This window comes from Sinocyclocheilus rhinocerous, unplaced genomic scaffold (assembly GCF_001515625.1).
Source record: "Sinocyclocheilus rhinocerous isolate Xijiao unplaced genomic scaffold, SAMN03320098_v1.1 scaffold779, whole genome shotgun sequence".
Taxonomy (NCBI): Eukaryota; Metazoa; Chordata; class Actinopteri; order Cypriniformes; family Cyprinidae; genus Sinocyclocheilus; species Sinocyclocheilus rhinocerous.
Genome location: NW_015652150.1, coordinates 273,864 through 293,225, shown reverse-complemented (window position 1 = coordinate 293,225; position 19,362 = coordinate 273,864). Strand labels below are relative to the sequence as shown.

The following is a 19,362-nucleotide window of genomic DNA, read 5'->3' as shown; positions in this document are numbered from 1 at the left end:
ATTATTTATATATATATATATATATATATATATATATATATATATATTAAAATTTCAATATATTCAACATTCTAATATGCTGATTTGGTGCTCAAGTAACATTTCTTTTTATTACAAATGTTGAAAACGTTGTGCTGCTTAATATTGTTGCGGAAACAGGAACCCTTTTTTAGTATTTTTGATAAATAGAATGCAGAACAACATTTATTTTAAACAGAAATAATTTATAATATTATAAATGTCTTTACTGTAACCTTTGATCAATTTATGCATCCATGCTGAATAAAAGTATTAATTTCTTTAAAACAAACAAAAAAATGTTACTGACACCAAACTTTTGAATGGTAGTGTACATCCTCGCTAAATAGAGGGTCAAAAAAGCCACCTCAAGGCTGCATATGGTTTTCTTTTAGGGTGTATTCACACCAGGTAAGGTCATCCATTCATTGGTTCATCCATTCAACTGTACCAGAGTTCGTTTGGAAGCGGACCGAGACCACCTCTTCAGCTGGGTCTCGGTGTGGTTGTTTGGTCCGCACCCGAGTGCGATTGCTGTATACACACCTGCCCAAAAGATCCACATCAAAGGGGGAAGCGAACTTGAGTTAGATTCAATCGAACCAAACAAGACAGGTGTGAATACACCCTTAGTTAGATTCAAATCCTGTTATGCATTACTTCACAAACCTATGGAATATTTGATTCTGAATGGTCAATCATAGCATTCTGCAGTCAAATATTTTCAGAATACCTTCAGAATTATACTAGACCAAGTCCTGTCCACCTTCAAATAGACACATCAACACATCCCTATGAAGATGATCATCTCTAATACTCACTAATGATTTCTGTGAGAATGCAATTTCCACTCACACTTGTTGAGAGGAAACAGTGTGACTAATTCCACATCAAGCCATGGATAAAAATAAACGCAGCAGAATAATTAAAATGCCAACCGTTGCATGCAACTATAACGGCAGACACTTCAATTCAAGGAGCCTTTTTTATTAGCCTTTTCTATTTTTATTTTTGAAATAAATTAATACTTTTATTCAACAAGGATGAAAATTAATCAAAAGTGACAGTAAAGACTTTTGCATTATTACAAAAGTTTTCCATTTCAAATAGTTTTAAACTTTCCATTTTTCAAAGAATACTGAAAAATATTAAGCAGCAAAACTGTTTTCAACATTGAAATTAATAAGAAATATTTTTTTGAATAAATAAATGCAGCCTTGGTAAAACCTTACCGACCTCAACAACCCGGAAGTGTAAGTAACTATAAGCTATTCGTAGGTGGATTTCCACAAAGAGTATCAACTCTGCGTGGCACTATCACAACATTGCAATGTTTGTTTGAGTGTCCTGACAAAGCCACATTGGTTCACCCAATGGTGTGGAATGGGGGTAGGACTATCGATGTGGTCAAGCAATGGCAAACAGGCTAGTGTTCAGGATATATAATTTTTTTTTTCTTTTTTTTTTCCATTGAGCATTTTTTAGTTTAGTGACACTAGTGGCACTGAAAAGAAAACTTTTAACATCAGAGACTATGTAAATGGGCCTGGATGAGTTTAAATAGGTGTATGGGAGTGGACTGGCTCCACGGCCAGGAAAGACGATTTAGTGAGGCTTGACTGAAGACGTTAGATGAATGAGAGGAGGAATTAATCCACCACAAAATGCTACATATAAAGAAAATGTCATTAAGCTATTCACTTCAGAGGGACAATTACCCACAAATGAAAACGCTGACAGTATTTACTCACCCCTAAAGAATTCATACGGGTTTAAAATGAAATGAGGGTGAGTAAATAATGACAGAGTTTTAAATTTTAGAAGAACTATCCCTTTAAACACGCTTGCCAGCTTTACACCCAGTCAAATATTCTGCCTAACACACTGGCAAGATATTCAGAGAGATTGCTAATAATAATTTCCACCTCACCGCTTAGATGCACACACATTTTGAAAGCACAATTTATGAATCTCAGCTGGTTTCCAATGACTTGCTGCATGTTTCCTTTGGACTGTCGGCGAAAGTGACAGTGTTATCTAATTCGAGGGCAAAAATATGGCCTTATAGCCAGAAAAAGCAGCTGGTTGTCAGGAAAATGTCACACCAGGGTCATACAAACAGACAGTTTAAAACAAAAGAAAAAAACATGTTTCTTAGATATTTATTAAACAAGATATAAGTGGGACCTTCTTTAGTTTAAGCCTTATTTGACTGTTTGATCATCCTCTACAAAAACCTTCAGTCTGGTCGCATAGAACAGCAATTTGAGAAGCAGTACTAGGTGAGTTATGTGTGAATGTTTAATAGAATAGTTCACCCAAAAATGAAAATTAGCTGAAAATTTACTCCATCCAAGGTCTAGATGAGTATGTTTCTTCATCAGAACAGATTTGGAGAAATTTAGCATTGCATCACTTGCTCACCATCAGAATGAGAGTCCAAATAGCTCATAAAACATCACAATAATCCACTTGATAATCCGAATGATGAAACTTGTGTTGATTACCGTTTTATCAGCTTTTATCAGGTGTTTGAGCTCAAATCTGTTGTGAAGTAACAAACTCATTAGCATCTTAAATGGTCTGCGTGTGTACATTTTCAGCAAATTTCCATTTTGGGTGAACTATTCCTTCAATATGGTTAAGGATTCATCTAAATCCTAAGTATGAGCAATAGTAATAGTGATGCTAGTCTTGGCAATCATTTCATTCAGTACTGATACATGAATGCGAATGAGTGCAATTTGTATAGTTTTAAGTCAAAACTGACAATTTCTAACAGTCTCACTCCATTGTGAGGTATAACTGCAACAATGTCAAAACAATGTGATGATGACACAAGCTTCCTGCTGAACAGCACTTTCTGATGCTGACGCAGCAATCACAGGCCAGCTGAGGTCGAGACGTTCCATAAGGGAGTCAGCTCAACACTGGCAGTGCCGCTGATTGCATAACGCTTAAAGCAAAAAACTGTGTGCTTTGTGTCATAACTACTAACACGTGACAATCCAAAACTATTTGGCAGAACAGACAGACAATATTTAATATATAATCCTTTGATGATTTCATCTGCTACAGTGGATAGACTACAACATCGTGCAAACTTGAATCTTAAATTTTCTTACACCAAATGGAATGTTATTGCAGAAACTGGATTGATTTACTGTACATATTTGACCAAGGTAAAGTTACATAGATTAAGTTTTATAGAAATAGCAAAACCGATTTCTGACAGACCTGGAAGCATCAGTAAAAATGAAAATTACAAACAAATAAGTAATGTTTTACATCATAACTAACAAACGTTATTTTTGTAACTACATACTGTATATTTGTTAATTTAATATATATATATTTTAATTTTACCATAAAACAAAGAGTGAAAAATTTAAGGGGGTCTGAATACTTTCCGTACCCACTGTATATATATTCTCATTGTATAGAAATATGTTGCTAAATATGTAGCTTACAGGAAAATGCATATAATATTAAAAACAAGTATATAAAATTTAAATATATAAAACAAGTAATATAAAATTATATATAAAGTTATATATAAATATAATATTAAGGAAAGTTACATATAGAATTTTATATAAAGTTATACATAAACATGCTATTAAGTATTTTTAAATACTAAATATAACTACATTTTAAATATTTTGTGTGTATATAGTGTGTGTGTGTATTTATATATAATATATATCTATATATGTTGCTAAAAATATAATTAAAAGCCCAAAAATCTGAACTAATAGACTGACCCAAAAAAATCAAGTTAAAAACCCCTGACAGACACTTCAAAACATCAGTGTGTTTAACAACAGTGGCTAGCTGGCTCTGTCTGATGCTGTCCGTACCTCTTTGACCTGGTGCAGTCCTGCAGGATGCTGACTGCAGGCCCGTTGGCTGGCGGTGGGGGACTTGTGGTGGGTGATGGTGATGACAGAGGCAGGAGTCCCGTGCTGGGGGGTCTGAATTTGGGTGGAGATGGAGGAGCACTGTGGGACAGGGTGCGGGTGCAGGGAGAAGCTGCGGGTCCGACCAGCAGATAAGGAAGAGAATGTGTTGCAGGAGGAAGAGGAGGAGGAGGTGCAGCCCTGAAAGAGATAGCAGCAATGGCAGCAGCAGGAGTGAGAGGGAGAGCAGGCTCCCAGGCCTCGCTTCCCGATGGGCACAGACACCGGCCCTGTGCTACCAGCACGGTCTGCCATCACGCAAAAGAGCATCATCGGCCTGACACCACCAAGACAGCAGCCACATACAGACAGGGAGGGTGAGAGAGAAGCAAGGGCAGTGCATGGTGGGAGATAGTGCAATATGAGACAGCAGAGGGAGGAGGAGTGAGTTTCCTGTGGAGTACTGTTCTCCACTGCAGAGAGATTAAGGATTGTCACTTGTTTGAAATGTTTTCATCTCTAAAAGCTCTTCGGCACAACCTGAGAACTGCAATCTCATTCCATCACAGTTAATCAGAGACATCTTTTTTCTGAGATACAAAAGAGCATTTAGTCCACTGCTGATGAAAAAAAATGCACTAAAGCAAGTGTCTAATGCATGCTTTCACAAATGTCACTAAATTGCAAGTCTAACTACATTTATAGTTTTTTGTTTTTTTTAAGACTGTGCTAAAATTTCTTCCACAATTTATGTGGACTTTGGGGTGTTTTTATTTACTTCTTTATTTTTTTTACCACACTGCTACATCGTTTCTAGGGTGTCATAGATGACTGGTTACTGGCTGAAGAGCAAAAAAGCTTTCTATGATATTCTCATCCCTAAGCATCAGGTTTAGGTCCATTCTTTAATGTACACAGATTTTTTTTTTAAGAAATTGACATATATTAAATGTGAAAGTGAAAGAAAAAACATTATTATAAACATTAAAAAAGATTTCTATTTCAAATAAATACTGTTCTTTTAAAGTTTCTATTCATCAAAGAATCCATCAAAGTATCATGGTTTCCACAAAAAATAGTAAGCAGCTCAACTGTTTTAAACATTATTAAAATAATAAATCAGCAAATTATGATTTCTGAAGGATCATGTGATACTGAAGATAATGAAAATTCAGCTGTTATCACAGAAACAAATTACCGTTTAAAATTTGTTAAAATAGAAAACAATTATCTTAAATTGTAGAAATATTTCCCAGTTTTAATGTTTTACTGTATTTTTGAACGATAGTGTAAGTCTATGAAAATTTGGCCTCAGTGAACACCCTTAAAAAGTTCTGTTGCCAAAAAAACACTAGAAATCAGTCTCGGAACAGCTAAATTCCCAAAGTCATGCTCTATATCAAACATGATCCATACCCAACAAACAGAGGAAGATGTGTTTAGATTTTTTTTATTTTTTTTTTAAAAAGGTCATAGCACCTGTGCATTCTCCAGAAACGCAAGAGAAGAGCTCCTCTGGGTGTTGCAACATGGACTCTTAGGCTTGAAGGAAGATCGCACTCTTTGATACGACCCAAAATGAGACCATACTATGAGGTTTTCTGTACATGCGGCAATGAGTATTTTATTCAGGTCCTATGGAACTCCCCCAACCTCATGCAATTGTATTCTTGCAGTCTAATGGCAGTCCATTGTTCAGTCATCTGAGATTTCAGCCCTGACTAGGTTACATAAGTCATAGTCACTATACAGACCCTTAGACCCCCTTATAGTAGGGAATTAAAATTCTGAAATTTAGAGAGAAGTGTAAAACCATAAAAATAATACATATAATATACAATGCTATAATATATAATATATAATGCTCACCAAGGTGGAATTTGATAAATACAGTAAAAATAGTAATATTGTGAAATATTATTACAATTTAACTGCTTTTTTATTTTAATACATAATGTTTAGAAGCCATTACTTCAGTCTTCAGTGTCACATGACCGTTCAGAAATCATTCTAATATAATGATTTGGTGTTCAAGAAATATTTCTTATTATTAATGGTGAACAGTTGTGTTGAAACAACTGATACATTTACGTTTCAGTATTTTTGTTGAAACACAATACATTTTTTTCAGGATTCTTTCATGAACAAAAAAAAAGAAAATAGCAAAAACAACAGCATTTATTTGAAAAATAAATCTTTTGTAACAATGTAAATGTCTTTTATTGTGTCTTTTGTTCAGTTTAATGCATCCTTGTTAAAAAAAAAAAAAAGTTTTAATTTCTTTCAAAAGTAAATGTAATTTCTCTTAGTAGAAACATAATAATTCTCTGCTAACAGAGCAGCAGGTAATAAAGTGCAGTGAATAATAAAATATATACAAAAATAAGCACACTGAGTGTAGAGAATCCACGAAGCATTTGTTGCATGCATTATGGATTCAGTCATTAAATGAATAAATATAACACACTGGTAATGTAATATATTTAGCATTAGGTCGATGATGAAGACCAGGCCCAGATTTGTGTAGTTTCAAATTACTTTGCTTATAATGTGATTAATCAAAGAGACTGCAATGTTTTTGTTTTTTTCCTTTTTCAGAATACATTAGCAGCTAACACTGGCTTGTGTTATTAGACTGCAATTTGTTGGTCATATATTGAAAATGAATGCTAATAGAAGTCAAACAATGTTTTAGCCTCAAGGCTAAATTCCATTCCATTTAATCCGCGCTCTAAATTAGTGGATAACGCCAGTCTCTCCCATTTGTAAACACTCATTTTCAGATCTGACTGAAGTTATTATTCTGCCACTCAAAAGCGCTGAAAATTACAATAAATAATTGGACACATAACCATCTGCCTAAAAGTCTGTCTAATGCATATTACTGCATTTAAACATCCAATTTGAATCTCTTTCAGTCGGCAAAACTAACATTATGTATCTTGAGGCATGATTTAATGACATGTCTTAATGGAGGTGAACGCTTACAGTTTAACTCTGTAAAGGTTAAACATACAAATCACTGTGTGTTCAAAATCAGACAATAGTGGGAAACAGAGTGTGACACGCAGTGTTTTGTCACATGATATGTGAAGAAGTGATACAATAAATATAAGCCTGTTTCTCCCATCAGTATTAAACAATAATTTTGAAAAAAGTAAATGATCATACAGTAAATGATCATGTCAGGTGAGCTGTCACATGTATAGATCATATGCCTCCATATATCTACATGTTTTATTGCTCAATGAATTATAATAACCATATCTAAAACTGTAGATAACATAAACAGTTCTGTACATACGTTCATGTTTATAATGTCAAAATACTTTATTACATTTTCTGAAGAACCGTCACGGTAGTCACCACCAATACAGTATTGTTATTGGTAACTAAAACTATTAAAAATTGTTATGTTAATTGAAATAAAGCTGAAATAGAATGATATATAAATATTAGATTAAAATGCATAACTGAAATAGGTACTATCGTACTAAAATTAATAAAATAAAAAATAATATAATATTATAATATAATAAAAATAAATTAAATCTAAATAAAAAAAGATGATAAAATATGGCAAAGCCACATTACATAATGACTAAAACGTAGACATAAATTATAATAATAACTGAAAATATCAAAATAAAAGCCAATATAAAATATAAATACTATAACAACATTAAATAATATTAATATAACCACAATGCCACAATGCCACAATACTAGTAGTTGTTCTAAATGGTTTCTAAGGTGTTCTGAGTGGCTTTTAGCACACTGGCTGCTTACATGTATATTTATATATAGCATTTTTTCACCTGTTCTGTCATCCACCAGGCTAAAAAGAGTTAAATCACATCCCATCTCTACCAAATAAACCAACCAAATTTACAGGTAAAAACTTGCTAATGACCTCATTTGAAATTCCACCCGTTACAACAAGCCTTATATCCAGTGTGATGAACTTTATTCTCTTATGAAAAGAGACAGAGAGAGTAAACTGCATCCCAAAACACATAACTACAGTGGCAGTTTGCCATCGAAGTAGTGCCTGGAGAGGTCAGAGGAAATGGAGAGCGAGTCAGTCAGTACAAGGAATGTGAGAGATAGAGACAAAGACAGGAAGGATGACAAGAGAAGATGCACTTACAGAAAGGACAGTTAGTACATTATTAATGACAGGGTGAACAAAATCAAAAGAAGGACAGCCTCAAGACAAACATTCTGCTTTCAAAACAAGAGGGAGAGAAAAAGTTGTAAAAGACAGAAATGAGAGCACAGTGTGCCGTGTTAAATGTAACTGGGTTACCTTGGCACTGCCGTCTGAGTGGCGACGGGCACACAGCTGAAGCTGGGTCATCCACATCTGCTGCTCACGCGCATCACAAGCTAAAAGAAGACACACATACTATCAATGGCCATATTCATTCATGCTATCTCTATAGCTAATTTAGTTCAATAAACACAACACATACATTTACTGAATTTGACTGTTCATTAAAAATAATGAATGTGTTTGGTTATGCAAATCGTTAGAAATAGTCATGCATATGAAAGGGTTCATATTATGAGAAATGCATTTTACTTGAACTTTTATGGAAATGTTAACATTATCCGTATATCACAGGTTAGGTGTCAATAAAATCTAAATCCACAGCATTTGAAACCAACTGTCATGATAAGTTCCATATTTTATGATTTTTGGTAAATAATGACATTAATTTTGGCGCACAAGTCCATAGAATGCTGCAGATATTACGTAGTTTTGTAGGCAAACTCAGAAGTTATCATAAAACCCTGTTACCTCAACAAAAAGCCAATAGTTAGGGGTTCAAGCGCGTAGTGCTGAAACCTTATTGTAATTGTTAGAATGGCCAAGGATCAACAATCTCCACGTAAAAATGATTGGGCAGACCAACAATAAGTCGTAGAGACTTGAAACTTGGAGGGATGGTAGTACTCACACTGTCTACAACGTCACCAAAGCTCTCCCCAATCGGACTGACGGGGACATTACAGCGATCAAAAGTACAAAATTGCTCATAACTCCTAAACCGTTGGTCACAGACTCAAGTGCCTTACGTCGTTGGAATCCCTGGCAAAATCTTTGGGTATTTTGGATTTTTTGAAAAACCTACTTTTGCGAACTAGTCCTAGGTTTTTCGCCAGATCAGAACCAAATCAGTGCAGAAAGATTCTCTGGAGAGTGAATATAAATAATTATCAAAAAAGTTAAACTTTGGACTCACCGTCACAAAGGGAGGCCAAAATGTTCGTAAGGGGCAGGGCCGCTTTTACTAAAATGGCTAACGCCAAACTCAGAACACATGTAGGAACTCAATCTGAAAAAAAAATCACGGAGCTTGGCCACTTGGTGGCCCTACAAGAGGGGGAAAAAAATAAAAATAGCTATAACTACACAACCAATTGTCCGATCAACATGAAAATTGATAGGCAATGTCAACATGGCCGCCATTGGCCAATGAATTTTGAGCACCTATTAGACAAGGTTAACAGAGGTCAATCGGAACAAATCTCAGTGTGCCTGCTTGACTCATGGCCCTAGAGGTCTGTGAGAAATTTGAAAGAAATCATCCACTGGGGAGCGATATCGCATTTTTCAAGGGCTTAAACAATTGTATATTGCGCAGTTTTTCACACATACACACAATATTCATATCACCTGATAGACCTCATCATTCTGAACAACTTTGCCTCTTGAACCATTGCTGTCAATCAAATCGTTTGTTAAATAATTGAGAATATGTAAAAAACTTTTGCGAACTAGTCCTTGGTTTTTCGCTCAATTTAAAAAAAAAAAAAAAACACTGCAGTACAATTCTCTCCAGGTCAATAATTATCAAAAAAAATTTTACTTTACCCTTTGGGTAGCTATAATGGTGTCGTTTAGAACAGGGGTGTGTCCAAACATACCCAAAAGTCTATAAATCCTAATCAAAACTCAAAACTTCACGAAACTAGGTGAGCATATGCGACAGGTGATTCTAAACAAGCATGCAAAGTTTCATGGAGATTGGACCATAGGTGGCACTATAACAGTTAAAAAGGCTTCAAAAACACTATATTTCTATGGTAAATGACCTCAAATTGCAGAAAATGTTCATATATTCACGCATACACTAGATCTTCCCATTGTACGATCGATCTCCTCATTCTGAACAACTTTGCCTGTAGGACCACTGCTGTCAATCAAATTGTTCTTTATATTTGACATTATTTTAAAAAACTACTTTAGCGAACTCCTCAAATCCGACCATAGGTGGCGCTATAACCGTCCATATTTCTATGGCAAATTACCTGGATTTGCCAAAATACTTTTTTAATCATTGATTTAGGTGGTTACAGGCTTGCTAATTAATATGCAATGTCTTTTTTTATACGTGCTTAAATGTCTTAAAGCGCTTGAACCCTGATAATTGCTGCTAGATTGGAGCTTGACAGCTCATGGTCACCATAACCTGTTATCCAGAATTAGTTAATATTCTTTAGAATTCTCCTTTTGTGTTACATGGAAAAAATAACAGCATATGTGTTTTGAAAGACATGAGGTTGAGTAAATAATATTTAAAAAATTTAATATATAACTAATATATATCACCATAAATCCCCAGTTGATTAATCACAGTACAATAAGATATTTGTTTTCTGAAATGTTTAAGTATGGAAAATAGGTGTTATCTAATTAAATTTCCAGAACAAAATCTGAACTCTGAATAAAGCCAGTTTTATTTTTCTTGCCATATTAGAGTTTTTATAATGTTTTTATAGAGGGGATTACTCCATAAATCAAATATTTTTTTACTCAAATACAGTAAAATACTGTCAACAGCCAGAAAAAAAAAACATGTTTCAGGGAAATGATATGAACAAACCACTCTGTAAAAACCTTCACAATATAGAAAGCAATAAAACTAGAAAGTTTGGTGTATGTAAGTGCTACTGAAGTGGAGATTTCTGGTTTTGTGCATGAGAAAAAAACTCATTTTGAGAAAATTGCCTATAAAGATATATATTTTAATTGAAATCTACAGACACACACAGAGAAAGTAATAATAAAATAAACACTTTAATGTGTATTGTGTATGTTTTCTTTCCACTAGTCTGAAGCAAAATAGCCCCAAATCAGTTTTTTCGTGCACTGTCTTGCCTAAAGAAGATCTTGCATATCAGCAAACAGGGTTTGCTTTTTGTTCTATGAAAATCTAGTTTTAACGTTATTAGGTATGGTATGGTATGGTTACCCAGGTAGAACAAATGCAAGCTTTTTCATCGACACAAGACCAAAACACTTCATTTGTGGCTTGTCTGCAACCTGGGGTAAAGACTGAGAAGGTGTGAAATGAGAAAAATAGCACCTGAAGATTATAATTTCAGAACGCTTGAACACTGGGAGCGGATGAGACTCCTCCTGCGGCGAGGCTGTCAAACTACTGGGAATAACACTGTAGGTGACAGCTTTTTCCCAGTGAAATTCATCCTCTCACAACCTCTCCGAAATTGCCTTTGTTACAAATGGCCGATTTGGCTGGTGGCATTTTGCTTGTAAACTCCTGACACAGTCTAAATGAGTTCTCAGAGTCACCTCGGACCATAAGAGAATTTTGATGTAAAACCATCATAAAAGATTGTGGCATACAGTGAATGCCAACCACGAAAAGATTCTTGGCATACTTGAAACAACACAAGAAAAACAGAGAAAGGGGAAAGTATAGAGATCTAATCTGACGAGGAAGTAGCTGGCTGGAAAGAAAGGGTGAACATGGACAACTAAATCACAGATGAAGGGGGATGCCTGAGGGGACAACACATATCAAAGAGATACTTTCTTAAGAGACGTTGTGCAAGACAGAGTAAAGAAACCCAAGTTAAAGGAGAACGGAGATCGAAGGGATCAAATCGGACACAAATGGCCATGTCAAAAGCAAAAGCAAAGAATTAAAACCCCGACGAGGGGAGGCCGCTCACCCCGCAGTTTGAAGAAATCTCCATTTGCAGCATAGACTGTGAACATATAGGGAAACTCGTCGCTTGGGGACACCGAGGAGCTGATGAGGGGCAGGGACCCTCGTGGCTTCTGGTTCTTACTGAGCTCGTTGATGAAATACTGAAGCTGGCCGAGCTCAGGGTCCAACACAAAGTACCTGCATGATGAAAAACAGAGAGGAGAAGGTGGTTACATTACAACAAACCTAGATTTTGACAGCGTGTGATGCCTGACGTGTTCTGAGTGGTTGCTCTGAATTGCTATGCGGTTGCTAGGTGTACTTGTTGGTTGCCAGGGCGCTGCTATGCAGTTGCTAAAGTATTCAGAGTGGTTTTATTACTGCATTGCTATGTGGTTGCTATTGTGTTCTTGTTGGTTGCTAGTGTGTTGCTATGTGGTTCTTAAAATGTTTTTAATGGCTTTACTGGATTTAGGGCTGCAACAAAAGATTATTTTGATAAATCGATTCATCGAACGATTATTAGAATGATTAATCAACTAATCTTAGATTATTTCATTGATTAATCAGTAGGTTTTGATCAATTATTCAGCTTTTGCAATTAGTAAAAATACTGAGTTCTACATATTCAACACCGTCCGAAATATTTTCACTTCTGTTGGATTATTCGAGGGAGGGCTGAATTACAGTCTTGTGCTAAAGCGCCACACTGGTCAAACCACGTTATTGCAGGCCCTTACATTAGGTCATATGAGATCAAACGACTATTCGACAACAAAAATATTTGTAGACAATTTTTTGTTGATAATGTCGACTAAACATTTCAGCTAACTGCATAGCTATGTGGTTGCTACAGTGTTCTTGTTGGTTTCTAGGGAATGCTACGAAGTTTCTATAGTGCTCTGAGTGATTTAATTGCATTGCTATGTGGTTGCTAAGGTGTTTGTTGGTTCCCAGAGCATTGCTACCTGTTTTCTATAGTGTTCTCACTTCTGAGCGGTTTTATTGCATTGCTATGGGGTTCCTAGGGTGTCCTTGTTGGTTGCCAGGGTGTTGTTATGCAGTTGCTAAAGCTTTCTGGGTGGTTTTACTGTGTTGATATGGGGTTCCTACCATGTTCTTGTTGGTTGCCAGAGTGTAGCTATGAATTCTGTAGATTCTTTCCAGACGTTTTATTATATGCCAGGTGAGATACTAAATCTTATCACTTAGAAAAGTAGCAGAACACTGCCTGATTTAAGGTATTATTTTAGGGTGACCATACGTGCCATTTTCCCAGGACGCGTCCTGGCTAGGATTTCTATATTGCCTAAAATATATAGGTTTTGGCTTTGTTTGCGTGTGCAGACCGATCGGTGTATGACATCAACGTACCACGTGCCATTTTCCCAGGATGTGTCCTGGCCAGGATTTCTATATTGCCTAAAATGTCTAGGTTTTGGCTTTGTTTGCGTGTGCAGACTGATCGGTGTATGACATCAAAGTACCATACAGACCGTTATGCTTTCGAAACGGTCTCGAGGTACTTTGATGTCAAACACTGATCGGTCTGAGCCGCACTGCTTTTAAGTCGAACACACCTAATATGTACGCGTAATTGCATCGCTTTGACCGTAGATCCCACCTTCTCACACGCCATGATTGGTCCATTATGTACAACGCTTGCATGTTATTGGTCAAACTACTTTTCGATCATTACCTTCAGCAAGCATGAAAACAGGAAAACAAAGCCAAAACAAATCCTGGCCAGGACGCGTCCTGGGAAAATGGCACGTATGGTCACCCTATATTATTTATGTCAGTAACAGAAACGTGCGAGTTACAGTATGTGCCAACATTTACTACCTTAAAAAGTATTAACAATAGTAAAAGTGATGCTTGCCTTAGAAAACACAACTACATACGGCTAGTACAACTGGCCTAAAACAAAAATCATATGAGAGTTTTATGGTGGCCATTATTACTCTCTCTCCTTTCCTTCCTCATTATTCGTGATGCATTACATGCCACGTCTAGTTTCCCCCTGTCAGAGCCAACCAGAGAGTTGCTTTATACGGGATCGTAACTCTGCAGGGAATGGATTGTAATCAAGCGGTTTGGGTGCTGTAACACAACAGCCACCCTCTCTTAGTAAAAAAATGGATGTGCTGCCAATTTCTCTTGATCTCTCTGATGGGGTCTCTGAAAGCTAGACAAAGACACATCATTATTTTAAAAAGCAGCTAAAAGTATGAAGATCAAAGCGGCAACCAATGCATTGCTTTTGATGGCAGAGGACAGAAGATCACTGTGGACCTTTGGTGACATTTGTTTACATAACCTCATCCTCCAGTGATTCACCACAAAAAAGACATTGTGGTACATCCCCCTCACCCTTTAAAAAATACAATACAAAAATAATTTGTTTTTAAATTTATTTTTTTATTTTTTTTAAGTTTGAGGGGACATAATATCTTACTTGTGGTCAGATTTCATATATTCTGGTACCATGGCACAGTGTAAAACTGTAAAAAATTGTTTCTATTTTATTTACATATTATTCAAAAATGCATGGTACTTCAAGAATACGCTGGAATATTATGCGACATGATCAGACTCTAACTGTGCTAACATGTTCACATGCGTGTCTGTTCAGGTGCGAATTAATGAAATTTGTGATGGACATTAGCAGTACTATTCAGTTAGTTATCCTCTCCAAGGCCCAATTCTCATCAGGTCAAAGTATTGAGTGGTGTGAATTGTGAAAACCTCTCTCTCAAACACACACCCACAAATCATTAAGCACTAAACAGTGACTAGTGCTGAGGTTAACATGAGGGCTATTTCTGAGCCATTGCTGATGTGAGGGATTTCCCATCACGGATGAGTCATAGTCTCTCCCAGATGAAAGAGCCTTAACTGTGGGCTGTACTGCACTCAACCCTGCAGCACACACAACCATGAAATAAAAAAACTCCCGTTTTCAATGAGAGGCTCTTGCTTTGGAGTGTTTCTGCATAGCTCAGCTGGTAAAGAGCTCATTTCACATTTAGATTCCTGACTATAATAGACCCTTTCATTATGGGAAGGTCCTTTAAAACAGATCATTAAATAATGACCTTTCAGAACACTAATGTCTGTTTTTTTAGGATGCAGGAGATCATCTTAATTATCTCAGACTAGATTTTGTGTTATTATGTATGTAGAGAAATAATCAGCATACTAATGTAATTATACTATACAATACAAATCTGCAGTGAGCCTGTAGGATGAATCAAATCATACGAGAATATTACATAACACCAGAACTTAGATAACAGGTACACAAACTAAGAGGTGTGATGTGCATTGCAGTAGATTTCATCAAATTTTACAAAATGCAACATTACTAAAATATGACATGGACAGTGATGTCCACGTCAAAAACCTTTACAATTATCATGAAGACAAACATAACATTTGTTTTCTTTTTTAACAATGACAATGTGTGTATGTATGTGTGTGTGTGTGTGTGTATATATTTGTTTGTTTTATTTTTATTGATATTATTTATATATGAAACAATTATTATTTTTATGCATGACGTCATAATGAATCGAAATATGTTAATTTTATTCTTTTATATTGCTATCTCTGACAAAAACTTAATCAAACACGATCTTTAGGTAGGTGGATGAAGCTGTACAGATGTTCAGCATCAACGGAGGAGAAACCAAACAAATGTAAACAATGAAACATGATTTCATTCATGTATAGCGTCATAATGCACAAAAATAAAAAAACAGCGTTCTGTGCATTGCTGGAAGATGACGTGTCTTCATTCTTTGATCCAGATACTGGATGTCATGGATATGATGGAACGAAATTATCAGAAATGCCCAGCATGAAAAATCTTCATCATATATTGGACTATAAGTCTACGATGAAAAACATTAGGCAGCCTGTGTGGGTGTAAAAGTTGTGAAGTGTGAGCAAGCGCCAAAAACTCTTACCTGTTCTGCCAGCCTTGTAGTAAATTGGTGTATTTGTTCAAAACCCCTTCCAAGTGTCGTTTTTGGGTCTGAGACGGGTGAGTGTCCGAGACAGCCCCTGTTCCCGGACTATACGAGCCGCTTCTTGCCTGTCTGTGTGCGGGATTCCCCAGATCCAAGGACCACTTTCCTTTACTGCTCCCTGAATGCGACACGTTCAATGTTTTTTCCATGATTATTCAAAACTCTGGTTAATACAATGTGACGGTTCAAAATCCAAAGCACAGTTTCAAAAGCAAAGCAAAGATACTGCTGAAAATGATCATCGTATGGAGAGGAGGTGACTGGAGATTACTTTCATTTTTATCTTGCTGGCTTGCCTTGGACTCTTTAATGGGTTTCTCCGTGTTATCCATTGGACTTTAATACTCCCCTCCCGCGCTCCACCGACAGGAATGCTGCAGCTTATAGGCTACATCAGAAAGGCGCTCGTGAATGTGAATATGATGGCTGAATGTAAAACCACGCCCCCTCATTATCATACGTACGGAAAAACAGTATTAATAATAATAATAATAAAAAAACAGAAATATATTATTTTAAAATACATTGAAATAATAACATTAAATAAATAAAATAAAATAATAAAAATAAATAAACAAAATTAAAAAATACAAAAATGAATAAATGGGGCAATTTACAGATATTAACTTATGATTACCTCTTTATTCTTTTTTATTATTATTTTAGTCTTCATATGATATGTTCTGTATTATGTTATTATGTGTGTCCTTTGAGAAGGAAATTACACTACTGTGACAGTCGTAATTTTTTGAGGGGAAACAAATAATTTCCACACATTAAAAATATATTTTTAATAACGTGTTTTTTTATATTGTCGTCTTTTTAAACATTGAACAATTCTTTTTTTTTTATAATAGTTTATGATTAAAACTGTGGGTCTTACGTAAAGGTAAATAAAGTCTGCACATAAAAGGCATTTTTGTGGCAGTGGCAAAAACTGAAGGGGGGGGGGGGGACCATTATGCACACCATTATGTACATTTTGTCCTCAATACAGTATTTCTTTAAAACTATGAGAATTCATTAATATAATAGATATTAATGTAATGAGCTAACACGTAGGAATATTGTTCACAATGTATTCAGTTATAAGCTTTATTCTACGATATAAGCAGAGTGAATAATTAGTTCCAGACCTAAAGAATTGCGGTATACACATGAACTGAATTAAATAATTCGCCAGTCTGTGTCACGTTTTTTTACAGCGACTATTTTAGACAGCGAAAAGTAACCTGTAGAAATGGGGGGAAACTACAACTCCCAGAATCCCCAGCCATCGTTGATGACGCAGTCAAAAGTGGACCAACACGGTCCCTCCCACCGAGTAACTGCCTGACTTTATAGTATTATTACCTATATTGTTTACTTGAAAACACATCCACTAGTGGAAAGCAAAAGTGGTTATGGCTGCTCCGCTGAAAGTATGTATTGTTGGTTCAGGAAACTGGTGAGTATGAACGTGTAATGATTATGTATGATCAATATGTGATTGGTAATGAGATTAATATACAGAACATATGGCGTGGACCAACTGTTATAGCTCAGAAAGTGCTTACTTAGACTGGAGCACAAGTTTAATTCCCTGTACGAAACAGCAGTTACAGCGAGCTGATATTCAGATCCATATTTTAAGCATTATTATTCTGGGCAAAAGCAAGTGATTAATAATTTAAAGGGGTTATATGATGCGATTTCAAGTTTTCCTTTCTCTTTGGAGTGTTACAAGCTGATTGTGCATAGATAAGATCCCTGAAGTTGCAAAGACTAAAGTCTCAAAACCAAAGAGATATTCTTTATCAAAGTTAAGACTCTGCCACGCCCCCCTAAAACGGCAAGGAGGGGGCTTTGTAGAAAACGAAGCGTTTGAGGGAGGCGGGGCATAGAGGACTTACAATAATGTACAGTATTTGAAAAATAATGTGTTTTTTGAACATTAAAGCATGTCAACATATTCTGTTACACCAAATACACAAAATAATGATCTTTAAAAAAGCATCATATGACCCCTTTAACTGCATTGATCTGAAGATCTGCATGCTGTATAACCCTCATTTGACTGCAGGTGGCAAGGCAAAGCAGCTTCTCGGAGTTGTAAACCCTGCTTGGAATGTCTGAGTGAACTGCTTTTTAACAACAGACTGGCATTTTGATTAAAGGTACTGTTGTGTTTTTCTGTACCAAGGGGCTCTGCAATTGCAAGAATTATTGGAACCAATGCACAGAAACTCCAGCACTTTGCCACCACAGTCAAGATGTGGGTTTATGAAGAAATGGTCAACGACAAAAAGCTCTCTGAGATCATCAACACAGAACACGAGAATGTCAAGTACCTCCCAGGCTACAAACTCCCAAAGAATGTGGTAAGACGGTGTGTTGGGATATATATATACATATATTAACAAAAAAATGGATTGGTTAAATATTGCACTTAAAATTGATATTAGTCTATCTGATTTGCATGCTTGCTATCTGTTGACCATCATTTGAAACCAAATCATCTTTTGCACATCATTCCGAATAAAAAAGTCTTATTCAAACTTGTTCTGGTGTTGAAATAAGCGTCAGATTTATGGGGTTTTAACTTTTTCCTGTAGGTTGCAGTGCCACAGCTTCGGGATGCCGCAAAGGGTGCCGACCTCCTGGTTTTTGTGGTCCCTCACCAGTTCATCCGGAAACTGTGCGATGAGATGGTGGGATGTGTTTCGGAGAAGGCTCGTGGAATTACATTAATCAAAGTAAGAATGTTGTGCATTGTGTATAATTGAAATTGTAGTGCTTTTTGATGGGCTTTACAAAGCTTTATTGAAGATTTAAGAATATGTCGTTGTTTGACTATAACCTGATGCGGGGTTTGACAGCACCTTTAGAGCCTATATGGTAACCTAATTTTAAACTAGATAATGGGTGTCAATTAGGGCTGTCATGCACTTAAACCACACAAAAGAATGGGTGAATGGTGATGTTTGACTTAAGAGCATATGATTTGTGCAAGGTGCAGCTTGACCAAATTTAGACGGGTAATTTGTCAAAAAAATATTTATATTGCTTTATCAAATAAATTTTATTTTTTAAATGTTATATTATGAAAGGGGAAAACGTGTTTGTTTAAAATGTTTTATAGACACTTTTCCCCCTTCAGTAATATTATCATTATCATTAATTTACTTTTTACTTAATACTTTTAATAAGTAGTGTAATATAGTATATTATATGAAAGTTTACTACAGAGATACAGTTTATTTATTTATTTTATTTTTTGAAAGTTGCACTCGAAATCAACTTAAAAAAACTGAAGGGCCTTATGCTCCAGAAATGAGCATGATGATTCTTCTCATAATGTTTGCTCTTTGTGAAATAAAATGCATTTTCATAATGGACTAATGAGAGACAGTACAAACAGACAATAATTTATTCCTATTTTGAGTTGATAGTGAATGGCAGAAAAAA

General features: G+C 35.8%; 2 protein-coding genes across 7 annotated transcripts in view; one reads left to right on the top strand and one right to left on the bottom strand.

Annotated features, from left to right (window-relative positions):
• Positions 1-16,285, bottom strand: part of osbpl10b (oxysterol binding protein-like 10b) — a 42,543-nt gene extending 26,258 nt beyond the window's left edge. The window contains exons 1-5 of one of the 4 annotated variants that reach the window (XM_016519446.1): positions 16,187-16,285; positions 15,853-16,033; positions 11,904-12,079; positions 8,227-8,306; positions 3,879-4,118 (exon numbers count right to left, since the gene is read on the bottom strand). In XM_016519446.1, the coding sequence (XP_016374932.1) occupies positions 3,879-4,118; positions 8,227-8,306; positions 11,904-12,079; positions 15,853-16,033; positions 16,187-16,247 (738 nt within the window). In that variant the 5' untranslated portion in view covers positions 16,248-16,285. Of the gene's footprint in view, positions 1-3,878; positions 4,119-8,226; positions 8,307-11,903; positions 12,080-15,852 lie in introns of all 4 variants that reach the window. The other 3 variants (XM_016519447.1, XM_016519448.1, XM_016519449.1) reach the window with 3 other exon arrangements.
• An 884-nt stretch (positions 16,286-17,169) lies between these two features.
• LOC107713825 (glycerol-3-phosphate dehydrogenase 1-like protein) overlaps positions 17,170-19,362 on the top strand; it is a 10,752-nt gene continuing 8,559 nt past the window's right edge. For all 3 annotated transcript variants that reach the window (XM_016519453.1, XM_016519452.1, XM_016519451.1), the window contains exons 1-3: positions 17,170-17,362; positions 18,098-18,275; positions 18,510-18,650. In XM_016519453.1, the coding sequence (XP_016374939.1) occupies positions 17,319-17,362; positions 18,098-18,275; positions 18,510-18,650 (363 nt within the window). In that variant the 5' untranslated portion in view covers positions 17,170-17,318. The remainder of the gene's footprint in view (positions 17,363-18,097; positions 18,276-18,509; positions 18,651-19,362) is intronic.